At 44.4% G+C, this 14,632-nt stretch overlaps 2 protein-coding genes across 10 annotated transcripts in view; both read left to right on the top strand.

Moving 5' to 3' along the window:
- Positions 1–37: 37 nt before the first annotated feature.
- On the top strand, positions 38–10,608 carry GLE1 (GLE1 RNA export mediator). Of its 3 annotated transcripts, none has more exons than XM_032707956.1 (17): positions 38–245; positions 493–714; positions 1,269–1,394; positions 1,563–1,711; positions 2,025–2,085; positions 2,357–2,611; positions 3,342–3,570; positions 4,161–4,276; positions 4,469–4,538; positions 4,889–5,031; positions 5,900–6,090; positions 6,243–6,372; positions 6,707–6,811; positions 7,357–7,439; positions 7,590–7,653; positions 8,357–8,429; positions 10,066–10,608. In XM_032707956.1, the coding sequence occupies exons 1-16, from the start codon at positions 150–152 to the stop codon at positions 8,423–8,425; spliced, it is 2,109 nt and encodes a 702-aa protein (XP_032563847.1). In that variant the 5' UTR covers positions 38–149; the 3' UTR covers positions 8,426–8,429; positions 10,066–10,608. The 3 variants fall into 3 exon arrangements, with proteins under 3 accessions (XP_032563847.1, XP_032563846.1, XP_032563845.1); XM_032707955.1 differs by having other exon boundaries at positions 10,063–10,608; XM_032707954.1 differs by lacking the exon at positions 10,066–10,608 and adding an exon at positions 8,942–9,891.
- Positions 10,609–11,143: 535 nt separating this feature from the next.
- The window catches only part of SPTAN1 (spectrin alpha, non-erythrocytic 1), a 47,808-nt gene continuing 44,319 nt past the window's right edge, over positions 11,144–14,632 (top strand). For all 7 annotated transcript variants that reach the window (XM_032707933.1, XM_032707932.1, XM_032707929.1 and 4 more), the window contains exon 1: positions 11,144–11,245. The gene's annotated coding sequence lies outside the window, so the exon portion shown is untranslated. The remainder of the gene's footprint in view (positions 11,246–14,632) is intronic.

Raw genomic sequence — 14,632 nt, 5'->3', positions numbered from 1 at the left:
CGCCGCTCCTTCCCGCCCAGCATCAGGCCCGGAAGAGGCGGGGCGGGCCCGGCCGGGCTGTGAGGGGACCCGGGGTGGTGAGGGAATCCCGGGGCTCTGAGGGACCCCCGGGACGGTGAGGGACCCCCGGGCCGGGCTACACGCGGGCCATGGAGTCGTGGCAGCTCCGCTTCGAGACTCTGGAGGCTCTGCGCCTCTCCAGCAAGGGCCAGCTGAACTACTGCCGCCACTGGCAGGAGGATGAGGTGAGGGCTTTGAAACAACCCCGGAGCGCGCGGTCAGGGAGCGGGGCTGACCCGAGGGGGTTCGGGGGTCCTGAAAAGTAGGGGAGCTCGGGAAAAGTGCTGGGAAAACACCATGAGAAAGGGGTCAGCGGGGTACTGAGCTGCGGTCATAAAGCGCCTGGTGACGGAGCAGATGTGCTCGTGGTGTGTTAAAGTTTTGTTGCTGTCTCGGTGCGCTTCGCACTCACGGGGGATGTTTTCTCTCAAGGGTACCTTGGAAGGGTGTGTGGCTCCCATTGAGCTCTCCCCGTACTGCGGCTGGGTGCTGGACAGCATTAGTGGGCAGTCAGCCCCAGAAATCACACCCTCCGGGACTTCTACGCCCAAACAATCCACCCCCGTCTCAAAACGGGCATCCGCGGAGAGGGTCCCGCCTGGCAGCCACCGGAGCTCTTCACCCCCTTCATCCGCAGAGCCGAGTGAGACCAAGGTAGCTCTCTGATTATAATCCATATGCTTATGGAGCAGCTGTGAGAAAAAACGTGCTGACTTGCTGCCATAAATTGATTAAGGCTGGTTGGTGCTCTGTTTTATAGGGAAAAGGTGCTTAGTTTTAGCTTCTTGTAGCATTAACAGAAAGTTTGAAGACTCCTCCTGAAGAATGGTTCAAAGTATAAATCTGTCTTGACTTCTTCCAGCGTAACATTTTTCCTGGGCGTTAAGACAACATGGAGGGTTTGTCTAGGCTTTCCAGGTGAATGTCCTGATTGGTCTTTGTGAATGTCCTCGAGTCTCTTGGTATCTCTGCTTCCAGTCTTAGTGACTGGAAAAGTAATCATTCCAACCTCATGAATGTGCTGGAGGATACTCACAATGGTGTGGCTGCACAACTGGGATACATAACTGCTCTAAAAACATGGATTCATTGACCCTTTTGTCTGTTTCTCAACAAATAATATTTATGGGGGCTTGATTTACCTGTTTTCCTCTGAGTTGTTGATCCTGTGCTTGGTCACTGATTTTGCTTTTACTATGACCACACAGGGAAATGATCATCTCAGTCCCCTGGAAACGGATCAAGAAGTCTCTCCAGCAGTTCTGTCATCCAAAGTTGCAAAAGTCGAAGGCTGCATTCGAATGTACGAGGAGATGCACAGGCTGAAAGCAAAGGTAAGCCAAAAAAGGTTGAGGGTGTGCGTGTGAATCCCAGCAGAGCTCCATAGTCAGATGTAACAGTGCAAGGACAGTAAGTTATCCTAAATGTTGGTCCACTCTGGGCAATTTAGTTTGTGTTTTCCTGTGTTCAAATTCTGCAATTCTGGTCCCTCTGTAATCCAGGAGAGGCTGAGGCAGAGGCAGGAGGAGCAGGAGCAGATGGTGAGGGCAGCCTATGCCCAGGCCAGCGAACAGCTGAAGCGCTTCGATGAACTGCGGGAGCTGAAGCGGCATCAGGAGTTCCAAGAGTTGCAAGAAGTAATGGAGAAGAGGTGAGGTTAGCTCTGGTATCCTTAAAATTGTGTAGCATTTAATCAAAGTGAGGATTAATTCTTGTGCCTGACAGTTCCATGCTGGTCCCTTGTTGTTGAAAATTTCACCTGCTGCTTTTCTTGCATTGACTGTCCTGTTACAGGTTGTCAGAGTAGATCTCTGGTTACTGCTGAGGTTTCAGTGGTTAGAAAAAGACAATATTTGTGACAGTTAAAGTTCCCTTAGCTTATTTTAAGATTAAATTGCAGTGTGTTTGTATTTTGTCTGGTGGATATCTTGAATACAGTTTTTCTGTCTTCATGTGTCTCGTAGCTCAAAGGAAGCTCAGGGGCAGCAAGAGAAGTTGAAGGAAGAACACCGACACAGAGCAAAGGTCTGAGGCTTTTAAGCATTGTCTTTCATACAAGACCATGACTACTGGGGGTGGGAACTGGAAAGACCAATTGATCTGTTTGTATTTCTGTGGGACCCTGGTGTGAGGATGGATTTTCTGGTGCTGACCTGGGCACCTGCTGCGGTGTGGAAATGCAGTAAAAGCACATGTGTTGTAGGAGCAGGAAGGCCCTGCAAGGCTGGAGTCATGAAACCGGGAAAGAGATGTAAAGCTGGAGTTCCTTAAATATTTTGTGTCTTTTTCTCCCCAGATATTGAACCTCAAACTGCGTGAGGCGGAGCAGCAGAGGCAGCGCCAGGAAGAGCTGGAGCGTTTGCGCAAGGAAGAGGGGCAGGAAAGACTGCGTCGCCTTTATTCCATCCAGGAGGAGCTGCTGCAGCTCAACCAGCAGATTGATCCCAACTACAGGCACAAAGACTTGCCCAGAATCGACCTGTCTGCCTACAGCAATCGTGGCAACCAGATCTGTGGGCTGGTGTCAGGGCTCATCCGTACCACGAGTGAGGTACAGGCTCTGCAGTTGTGCTTAACTTTGGTCGTTCCTTCATAAACTTTCCTGCAGTTGTCTTCAAAAGCAGCTTGTCAGGAGGCCGTTAAATAAGATGTCACAGCAACATTTTTAGATTCACCCTATAAAGCATCTAATTGCAAAAGGGAGTTCTCTTCTGTGGCACTTCAGCTGTTCTCTTGAAAGTGGCTTATAAAAATGCATGAGGACTTCTGTGGGAGAAAGAGTCAAATGACTGTAAAATCTTGGTGCTGTAACGTTCCTTTTTGAGGCAATGAAATGTTCAGTATTTAACAATTCATGAACCATCTTTGCTTTTCCTATGCTCATAAGCCTTTTGCAGTAACTGGGTTTCCTTGACGTTTTTTTCTCTCTAGGGTGGGATACAAACCTTGAAAAATGAAACACTAATAAGGCCAGTTCTTTGTTTCAGTTTGTCACAGCTGGCTTTCTGAGAGGAAGCTGTCAAGACTTTTCACTGGAGTTCACTTACACTTGTCCAAGTGTGTTAGTAATTTTTGTTGTCCAAGATCTTACGAGATCTAGTCATGGACTAACATTATTTACAAATATTTTGACCAACATTTTGTACAAATAAAGGAGATGGGAATGAAATGTGTAGTTGGCTCCCAGATTATGTGAAGGCTAATGCTTCAGAGGCTCCTTGCTCTTGCAGTTGTTCCACAGACAGTGGTTAATGGTGTGTTACCTCCTCTGTTTTTGTCAGAGAGGTTTCCCTTCTCAAGCAGACGTGGCCAACACTGAGCGAGCCCTGCAGGAGATGCGGGGGTTGATATCCAGCATGCAGCAGGAAATCACTGCGGCCCTGGAGGAAAAAAAGAGGAAAGATGAAGAGGAAGAGAGACAGAAGCAGAAGGAATTAGAGAAGAAAGAGCAGATGAAGAGTCAGACTCCTGCCCCTGCACAGCAGTCAGGGGGAAAGCAGCAGAAGGAAGGTTGGTGAGGCTTTTTTTTTAGTCTTTATTTCTTTGCCTCCTTTCCCACTTTTCAGTCTTTTACCATTGGGCTAAACACTGCTTTGGAATGTTTGTGTTGTGGCGACACACCTTCCCATAGCCTTTACTTTTAGCACAACTGTCAGTGGGTGTAGGACTGCTGGCAGGAAGCTTTTGAAATTGAACTGCTGCAGCATAAAATGACTGTGTTAGCTGGAGCAAAACCTCCTCTTTCTGGGCAGTATGGCATGTACTGGAAAATTAGAGAGGAACATCGTGTCCTCTTGTGAATGTAGATGGCTCATGCATGATAGGACAAAACATACAAGGTCAGGCCACTGAAATCACTCCTCTGGGCAGTAAGTTAATTCCAGATATCCTAAGCTACTAAGCTGAAGGAGAGCTCCTGTATAGCTTGCAAACTTTTAGTCCATTTATGAACATACCTTTCTAAACTAAGTTCTGGGGAAAGAAAGCACTCATGCAGTTCTGTTCCTTGCATTGTTTTTAAAAAAGTTTTCTTCCTAGAGGTTTAGGTCTTTCTTAGTCATTGTCTTTTTTGTTTTGTTTTTTCTTTTTTTTAATTGCAGGGCTTCAAGTTAAAACAGAAGAAAGTATTATGCAGTGGTACCAACAGCTTCAAGATGCTACTGAGCAGTGTGTTGCTTCTTTCAGTGAAATTGGAAACTGCAAAGGCAACACTGAGGTAAGGACAAATTATTAATACTGTCAAAGAGAGATTATCTTAGTTTCAAGGGGAAATAGGTAGAACAGCTTTCATTAAAAAAAAAATTAAAAATTCTAATGTAGCAGCCTCTGTTACGAGTCTCCTCATCCAAACTATCATAGTAATATACTTGTCTGGAAAGGATTTTAAAGTTGTTTGTTTGTTCTGCAGGTGAAGAAGATAAAAACAAACCTGCAGAAAGCAGCTACAATCCCTGTGAGCCAGATCTCCAGCATATCAGGTCAGGAAAACACCAAGAGCTCAGTCCCACTGAAATTCCTTTTGCTGTAAAGATTTTAGCAGGACACAACATACCGAGTGTTCCTGTAATTATCCCTACAGCAGGAGGCTGGCCTGTGTACAGTCCAGATCTGTGCAGCAGCACTTGCTTGTGTTTTGAAAGTCTCTTGCTTCCCTCAGAGGCATCTTGCTCCATCAGGATCAAGTTTGGTTAGTCAGATGGAGCAAAGGTGCCATTTGAGGTGCCTTTCAGGATGTGGATCTGGTGTTTGTGAACTTGATGTGGTCAGGGTAAGACTTGTCTGCTGGTTCCTGATCTTCTGTCTCCATACATTCCTTATGTATTTGCAGGCTCTAAGCTGAGAGAGGTGTTTGACAAGATCAATAACCTCCTGTCTGGGAAGGCTGTTCAGACTGAAGGGCAGACGGTGTCGGTGACTCAGCATCCACAGGGGCTGGAGTTTGTTTATTACAAACTTGCAGAGAAATTTGTGGTGAGGAGATCTCTTCATTGGGGTGGCACAGGCAGTCAGTGCTCCAGGAGATGCTTTTGGACACTGAACTCTGTCAGCTATGAAGAACAAAATCACTAGGTGTTCAGTTTGTGTGTATTAAAGAAATGAAAGAACTTAGTTTCTCTTTCTCTCCCATCCCTTATTTTATCTCTTCTAGGAGAAAAAACTTTTCAATTTCAGGCTTATATATTCTTATTTATTTTCTTAATATTAATATCTTATATATTCTTATATATAGTCTTATATATTCTGAACTAGGTGGGTACAGCGTTAGTGGAAAACAGTTTGATAATTAATTTATGATTCATCTCAAAACTATATATGGGCTCAAACACTTATATCTTGACAGAATTTTGGGGACAAAAAAACAACATTAAAAAAACCAACAAACTTCAGTCCCTGCTGTGTTCTGCACCTCTCAAGAAATGAAGTGTCATAGTTTAAGTGAAGTTAGCAGTATTTTTCTCTTGTCTTTATTTCCTAAATTTGGGCTGTTTGAAGCTTTTATCCCTGCAGGAAAAATATATGCAAAAATCAGCCCATGGAGTAAAACTGTGACTGATTTGTAAACATTTGAAAAATGATTGTTTGGAGTGAGGATATCTGTGCAGCCTGCACTTTGGGCCTGTGTTTGCTAATCCCTTTTTTCTCTCCTGAGCCAGAGTTTATTGTCATCCTCTGTGGGAGCTGAGGACATGGGGCTTCATCAGCTTTTCTATCCTTGGCTTCACAGCCATGGAAACATTAGGATCCTTTAGCAGAGATTAATTACAAAACCAAAAGGAATTTTTTTGCCTGAGAAATGACTTGAAGGGGTGAGGACTGACTTTCCCTTTCCCCCCTCCAGAAACACGGAGAAGGAGAAGTATCTTTCCACCATGATTCAGCCTTCCCAATTGCTGTGGTGCTCTCAGGAATCTGGGAATTACACCCTCGAGTCGGTGACATCTTCTTAGCTCATCTGCACAAAAAGTGCCCCTATGCTGTGCCATTTTACCCTGCTCGGAAAGAGGGGACTTCCATGGAAGAGTATCAGAGGTAAATTTATCACTGGCCTTTGCAATCATTCTTGTCTGGTTGTAGAGAATCCCTGTTCTTAGTACAGTTGACTTGAAGTAAGCTGAGAGCTGGCAGGGACTCTAGTGAATGTGTTTTGCTGTACTAATATTGGAATGTCTTCTCGTGCTTAGGATGCTTGGATATGAAGTTCATGATTCTAAGGTGGAAGAACAAGATCATTTTCTCAAAAGGATGTCAGGAATGATTCGTCTCTACGCTGCCATCATTCAGCTCCGGTGGCCTTATGGAAACAAGCAAGGGGTATGTGGGTGGCATTATAATTAGAACCTGTTACTATCCCAAGAGTCTGTTACAATGTTTTAGAAGCTCCTTTCGTAGTGAAGGTGTGCTGAACTTAAACCAGCTCAGGATATATTTGAAGGGAGATGGTCATAATGAACAAAGCAATGCCAAGTAACTCCTAGTGTGGACTTTAACTTCCTTTCTTTGTATTTCCACAACGATCAAATTTTATGTCAGGCTACTGTAAAATAACTTTATAAAGAAAAAATTAAATCAGGGAACTGCCTGTTTTGATAATAGTGCTTTGCAAGTGGTAAAGCAAGTGCTGAGTAGCTTCTTTGTTGCTTTATAGGCACATCCTCATGGTCTGAGCTACGGGTGGCGCTGGCTTGCACAGATGTTGAATCTGGAGCCTCTGGCAGATGTGACAGCTATGCTGCTCTTGGATTTTCTGGAGGTTAGTGGTGTGGATTGCTATTGGTAGTTAAAGACATCTAAATTGATGACATTTTAGGGATTGCTGAGGTGAGATTCAATATTTCCACATTCTTGCAACTACAGCTTTGAAGCTGAATGATTTAAAAACTGAAGGTTTTATACACACAACTTCCGTTGTTGTATTTGATTCCATTTAAGGTTCCTGATATTTTAGAAAGAATCAGTTCTGCTAAGCACCTGGCATCAGTTTGTACAGTGTAATGAGGTCCTGTGGCCCTTCCATCCGAATTAGTTCATAAAAGAGGATGGGTTTTTCATACTGAAAAGGTCAGAGCCTGATGGATATTAATCTTATATCCTTCATTATAAACCTTTGCTAAATAAGAGCCAAAATTAAAGGTAATTATGATAGCACTAACTGCATTTAGAAGATTTGCTTGTTTGATTGTAGATGTGTTTCTTTAAATGTCTGGATAAAATATTAAGTGGTTGATATGGAACAGCTTCACTGCAGTTCTGAACCCCAATTCTGTAACCTGCTGTTTGTGCCTTTCTGTCCCACAGGTGTGTGGCAGTGCTCTGGTGAAGCAGTACGGCATTCAGTTCTGGAAAACAATGTTCTTCATCCAGAAATCCTATATCCCAAGGTATGATATGTGGGGTTAGGAATGTCAATGCTTGCTCTTAAATGACTCATCCATCTTTTCCAATCTCTGCCATCCACGCCCACACCCACTTGTGAATCAAACCCAACTTTCTAACGAGGATTTGAAACGTGCTCTTTGTTGTTCCTGCAGAATTGAAGCCGTGACCAGCGCTGGCCAGATGGGCTGCTTATCACGTTTGAAGAGTTTTGTGCAGGTAGAGCAGTTGTGGGTTGGTTTCCTTTGTTTGTTTAGTTACCAAATGTTTTGGTTTGGGGTTTTTATTTCCCTCCATTGGGCATGTGCATCGATTGAACAGCAGGGCTGGCACTCTTTGCAGCACAGCTGATAGTCCATCCCTGTCACTGTGATCTAACCCATCCTTTGGAACTTTAAATTACTGAATTACCTTAATGGTAGTCATGATGTCAAACATCTTTGTACTTTCTTACCTCCCATCTAATTTTGCTCAGTGAAAATGTATTTTGATTGTAAAGCAAGTTCAGTGAGAGGAGATGTACAGGTTGAGGAGGATTCTGCTGAGTCATTTCTGTCACAGCTATTCCTTATCAGTGGTTGCTTGCTTTTAGCAGTTGTCCTAATAGATACACAAGGAAGAGACTCTTTGAACCTCTCTCTGTAATGTTTGTTTAGCATTGTATTTCTGCATATTTTTTAAATAAAGCCTGCAGAACTGTAAAATACTTGATTGTTTAAGTTGCTTTGTGAATGTTGGCTTAGATTATGATATTGAACTATGACAGCTTTGGAGTTGGTACTTCCATTTCAAAATTAATTCTGGTACATTTTATTAGCAATGCTTTGAATGTGTGCAGTGACAGCCATCAGAATTCCTGAGAAGAGATGCCAAATTAAGATACACATTTATCCTCTGTTATTTGTCATTCTCTCTCTACTAGAAATGTCTACAGGAGAAGGAAATTCCAGTACCAAAGGGCATTCTGACACCTTCCTTTTGGAGAACATAAATGGGTCTGTATTTCCTGTCCCCTGGATGTCAGTGCTTTCAGACCTGGCTTCCTGTTCACACCCAAAGGCAAAATGTATTTTGTGCACAGAATCCTGGAATGGTTTGGTTTGGAAGTGACATTAAAGCTCATCTTATTTCACCCTCCTGCCATGGGCAGGGACACCTTCCACTAGCCCAGGTTACTCCAAGCCCCATCCAACCTGGCCTTGGACACTTCCAGGGATGGGGCAGCCACAGCTTCTCTGGGCAACCTGTGCCAGGGCCTCCTCACCCTCACAGGGAAGAATTTCTTTCCAATATCCCATCTAACTCATTCCCCCTTGTCCTGTCTCTCCAGGCCCTTGTCCAAAGTCCCTCTCCAGCTCTCTTGAAGCCCCTTTAAGCCCTGGAAGGGGCTCTAAGGTCTCCCTGGAGCTTTCTCTTCTAGAGGCTGAACTCCCAGCCTTTCTCCAGAACAGAGGTGCTCCAGCCCTGTGATTAATTTGGTGTCTTTCCTTTGGGCTTGTTCCAACAGGTCAGCGTTTCTTGTATGGGGGCCTCTGGACACAGTATAGAAGAATGAGAAGAAAATATTTTATCAACCTCCTAATTTTTAATTCATGAAGATTTATGTTATTGAAGATTGGTTTGCTGTAGACTTGGAAGTCTTTCTAAGCATTAGATTTTTATAAGTTCTTGTATAATAAGTTATTGACAGCGAAAGACTTTTCCTTCATATGTTTAAACACGTGGAAGATGCTTTAAATACAGTGTCCTGATGGCTCCTGGACTTAAAAATTGCACAGTGCCGTTCTGTTTGTGGAAGTGAAAATACCTCACAGCTTTGTGAACTCTGGCAATATACTGTTTCAAGATAAAAATGTTATTTTTACCAGATTGGGTTTTGTTTTTCCTAAAGGCACCGCAGTTTCAAGCTGTAGAAAACAGAACTGAGGCCATATGAGAAGTTGAATGTGATTTTCTGTATAGCTCTTGAAATTTCTGATAGGAGGTTGTAATTATGTGCTTTGGAATTCAGGCCTTTAAAACTGTAACCTTGGCTTTAAAATGGACTGATAAATCAGTTAAATTTGTATTTGGTTTATATATTTTGTAAACTGACTCTTGAATCCTTTAGATGATTGTTCTGGGAAATTGGAAATATCCTTCTGGTGTCCTTTTTTCCGGATAACTGAAGCAATGCAGCTTTTATTAGTGTACTTGAACATGAACAAGGTTTTTTTATACTGAGTGGGGATGTTTTAATTATGTATTGCATATCCACAATCATGGTGGAGAGTCACTTTGCCAAGACACTAATTGGTCCTGTCTGTTAGAAACAATTGTCTGCCTGTGCCAAACCCAAGGAGGGATTTGATTGTGTATATGTGAAATACAACACTTTTCTTCTTTTTTGCTGATAGCTACTAGGGGTTTTTATCATTTGTGGCACAAATAAAAGTATATATTTTTCTAAAGAACAAACGTGATATCCTTTTCTGCCTCTGGATGCTCTTTACTGTTTCAGAAATACTAACAAGAACTTCTAATTGAGTAATGTGTGTGCTTCCAAAGAATCAATATTTATTTTTAGATGTAGCTTAGGGTTGCATCTGCTGCTTGAGCTGAATGTTTGACTTGTTTTTGTCATTTTAGCAGGTTTGGATGTTGGCCAGCTGGTGTAATGAAGATGCAGTGCAAATGAGGTCGTATGCATATATTCATGGTATTTTTCCATGCATATTTATATCAAATATGACAAAGGAGAGGATCTCAGATGTGGAAATACTGTGCCTTCGGGCCGAGATGCATCAAAGTTGCTGTGAGTCAGACTCCTGCTTGGAGACAGGAGTTCCCATGGATGCAATGGGATGTCACCACAAGTGCCTGTGCTTCTCCAGTGAAGTGCTTCACTCAAATAATGTGTTATTAACTCACACAGCCATCAAACCCACTCACCGCTTCCAGCCTGTAACGTTCTTCCTGCCTCACCAGCCCTCTCATCTCTAATTATTTAATTTTTGAGGGGAGCAGAACTTTGCCATATCTATTTTAAACATCAATTTAATGCTAAAGGCTCATTTTGCATTGAATTTATGCATCGGGTTTTCAGAAATAGCTTTCCCTTGACAAGCGCTCACAGCCTTTTGATGCTGTGTCCTTGCCGGGCTGCTGGGTGACACTGCACACTGCTTCAAGCAGCCACCATTAAAGATATATTTTTATCTATATATCTGTATATAGATATATAGAAAAAAATATGTAAAGCTAACAAGTTACATGTAAATAATGTAAAATAAGGAGGCTGCTGCTTTTTGAGCCTGTCCCGGTGCTGCACAGGTGACCTGCCTCCATCGCTGGGCTGCAGAGCCTCGAAATCTCTTGAGCCCCAAACTGACCCTGGCTGCAGAGAAGCGGGGGGAGAACGCTGTGCCACCACCCTGCGCGGGCATTTTAACCGATTCCCGGTGTAACTGTGGATTTTTGCGGTGCCCGAGGCCGCTCCCTGCAGGGCACCGAGAGGGACAAGCGCCTTCCACACCCTGCCCCGTCGCTCGGCTCTTTCCGGAACTCATCGGCTCTTTCCGGAACCCCTCCCTCGGTTTTTTCCGGAACCCCTCGGCTCCCTCCGCCCTTCTCTGCCTGGGCGTGGCCTCCCCCCGCCCCTTTCCCGACTCTTTCCGAAGCCCTTCGGCTCTTTCCGCCGGCCGGGTAGGGCCGCTCTGCGGCGCTGACGTCACCTCCGGCCGCGCTATAAAAGGGCTGGCGCGGGCGGCGCGCGCGGTCCGTGGCGGAGGGCGCGGAGCCGGCGGGACGTCTCTGCTCACCCACCGACCCGGTGAGGGGCTGAGGCGAGGGGCGGGTGGGGAGGCCGTGAGCGCAGCCCGCTCGGGCTCACCGAGCCCCGCACGCACCACCGGGCACAGGTGTACGGGCGCGGCGGGCGAGGCTGAGGCCGCTCTCGGCCGCGGCTGCTGCCGGGCGGTATTTTATCGCAGAGCCGGGCCGGGGCTCTGCCCGAGCGGGAGCGGAGCACAGGCAAGGGCGGGGGCGGGCAGGGAGCCTTTCGCTTCCAGGGAACCCTTTCCTTTCCAGGGAGCGGCCGCAGCCGCCCTGGACAGCGCGACCCGCGGCTGGAATCCCATTCAGCGCCCCGGGCAGGGATAAACAGGCGGAAAATGCCGTCCCCGGCCGTGGATCGCAGCCCCCGCCGCGTCCGCCCGGCCCCCCGCGGGCACAGCCCAGCCTTTCCCCGGGGGGCGATCCCGGGGGATGGAGCCCCTGGCACCGGGAATCCTTGCACAGCAATGGCTTCCTGGGCAGCCCAGCCCTGTCCAAGGTCAGGGGATGGGCGAGGAGGAGGGAAGAGCGATGGAAGGGCCGGGGATGGTGCAGAGCCCGTTCCGCGGGGACCGGGGGCTCTCCGGGCGGGGACAGAGCCGGGGGTGGCTCGGCAGAGCTGGCGGGGAGGGGGCATTTAACAGGAACCCTTCCAGCCTCTGTTCCTTCCCATATATGTGTCACTGTGATATATAGGGCAAGGTCTACGGCTTCCTTTGTAAAAGAATCAGGATTTGTCCCTGCCCCGATCAATTATTTTTTAATATAATTTAAAATAAATCCAAGTCAATTCTTTCTCATTTTGTTGCCCGTATACACCTTACCTGCTTATAATATAAATCTACATTGCTGGGTCATAAATATGTGCCAATAGGGCAGTCATTTGTCCTGGTATTGAAGGAAAAACAAGCATTTATCACTGTATATTTTTTCAGCGGGCTCATAGTGGCTGTTCAGGATTTTTTATATCATAAACCAGCTTCGTGCTCCAGTGGAAAAAATGTACGTGACTCTTGAGCAGTCTTTCATACATATTTAAATAGGTTTTGAAGAGCAGTTGTCTGGAGATGGCAAATGAACACATCAGGGGAAAAAAAAAAAAAAAAAAAAGAAAAACCAACCCCAAAAAAGCCAGCTCAGCCCGAAATGGTTCTGTATCTTTCTGGAAAACAAATAATCCATTTTCTTTTGGCATTTTGTTTTCAGTGAAGTGCCAGAAGATTCCGATGACTGTGTTCGCTGAAAGGCCTTGGTCAGGGATTCAGATATGTTCAAAACAAATATTAAATCCCACTGTGGGATTTTTATGCATTTTAATGCAGCTAGCAATTAGTTCTTCCATGAAATCTTCATTTGTCCTTATTTATAGGTTGTGCAGAGAAAATAAGGAACAAAAGGTTGGAAATGGGATGTTTTCTGCTGCACTGTGTGCAGGATCTGTAACTAATAATGGAATTGTTAAGCTGTGCAAAATCCTTGAACCAAGATTACAGGTTACATTGTTCACAAGAAGTAATTTATTTCCATTCTTATTGGGAAAAAAAGCTACAATGTCCGTATTGGCTGGATTGAAATAGAAATTGTATTTTAAAAATCAGATTTACATGTAATGCTTCTATGAGACCTGTAGTTGATGAAGTTAGCAAACATATTTCTGGTTTATTCTTTTAATAACAGAGGTAGCAACAATAGCAAAAATGGTGAATATCAAAGACTGCCTTTTACACGTTTTAAGCATTTTGTACCCATTTTATTCCTTCACAGCAGTGAGGTAGGAGAAGCATTAAATCTCTTGAGACACGGGTGTACCTCATGGTGAGAAATTCCTATTTCTCAACTATGGCATTAATAACTGACCTTAGTAATTTAATGCAAATAACTTGGTATCTCTGCTGCCTTTTTTTTTTTTGTCTATTTAATGTATTTATGGAACTATAATTGTTTTATTCATAAATACATCGCTTTTTGGGGGCAACTAATCACTTCCCCTGTATGGGAGGAAATAATAGGAATTCCTCCCTTTTCTCTGCTGCATGTTTGTGTAGTGTGGGGGTTTGTTTTTTACCATTTGTCCCTGGGGTGAGTGGAGGCAGCAGAAAAATGGGGTGGAGCAGACTGCAGATGCCGTGGCTGGAGACTGGGTTGTGCTCCCAGGGCTGCCCATGGATCAGACGGAATGGGAAGCTGCTGGATCCCTGCTGCAGATCCAGGTGAAGCTGGAGAAGTGCACAGCTCCAGCAGCACAAAGGCACACACACACAGCTGCAGTTTTCCATGGAGGGATTGCAGCGTGTCCAGGGGAATAACGTAGGGTTAGGGGGAGGCAAGGAATTTTCAGCTGAAAATTCGGTGGTTGGATACATGTAACAGCTACATCTCAAAAATACCTTTGCCACAACTGCTACTTGGCTTTTTTTTTTTTTACTGTGGTAATTGAGAGTAAACATCTTAGTGGGTATTTATATTCCAAACCTCCTGATTGAATTTGTGTCTTTAAATTAAGCCATCACACTTAATTATGCTGTAGCAAGAACCATCATTTGCCAAGTCCAGATAACTTGCTTTACTTTCTGTTTTGACCTTCAGGTTATGGTAGTTTTCTGTTCTGTTTACAACTAATTGGAAAGGTTAATGCATAGCAAATTAATTAAGTTTTCCTGTTGATAGTGTAACCTTTTTCTGTGTGGGGCAGTCTGTCCTTCTCAATAGCTTGGGTGACATTAACACCGAATTTGTTTTATGTGACAAGGAAGCAGAAGGAAAGTAATAAACAGGTACTGTGACAGAATGTGCATCTTGGGGGGAAAAAATGAACCATATCCTTTTGCTGGTCGTCAGTTGAACGTTATCTCGATTTCCCCCTCCCTTTTAGACTCTACATTCCTCCATCATGTTGTCATCCTTTCGTAAAGTCAAAGTCCAGGTATTTCACATAATGCATGAAGTGCCCTCCACACTTGCCTGCCTTTATTGCAGTGACCTGTTTGTAAAAAAACACTGGTTTGAGAGTTTGTTCTACACAGCAGGTGCTTTATTTGCACTTAGTGTGAGTCTGATCTGCCTTTCCTTTAATACTTCGAGTTTCCTAATTTCTGTCTGTGGTGCATGATGTGTGAACATTTTAGAGGTGTTACAGTTCAATGCAATCAGGCCTTGATGTGGGTTAATTTTCTAAGAGATTTTTGTTTTAAAAGGTACTTGAGCAGAATCTTTTCCTTTATAGCAGCTGCCAGTCAACTGTTATGAGATTTTACTGTGTAGAACATTGTGCATTCGAGGTTGGCTTTGGTTCCAGTTCATCCACTTGCACAAATTTATAATCCTTGAATTGTTGTGGTGTAACTGTTTATACACTGGGATGTTTCCTTTTCAGTGCTGGTAAAAT

This window comes from Chiroxiphia lanceolata, chromosome 21, assembly GCF_009829145.1.
Source record: "Chiroxiphia lanceolata isolate bChiLan1 chromosome 21, bChiLan1.pri, whole genome shotgun sequence".
Lineage (NCBI taxonomy): Eukaryota > Metazoa > Chordata > Aves > Passeriformes > Pipridae > Chiroxiphia > Chiroxiphia lanceolata.
Note: the sequence above shows the minus strand (reverse complement) of the source record. Positions and strands in the feature narration are given on the sequence as shown.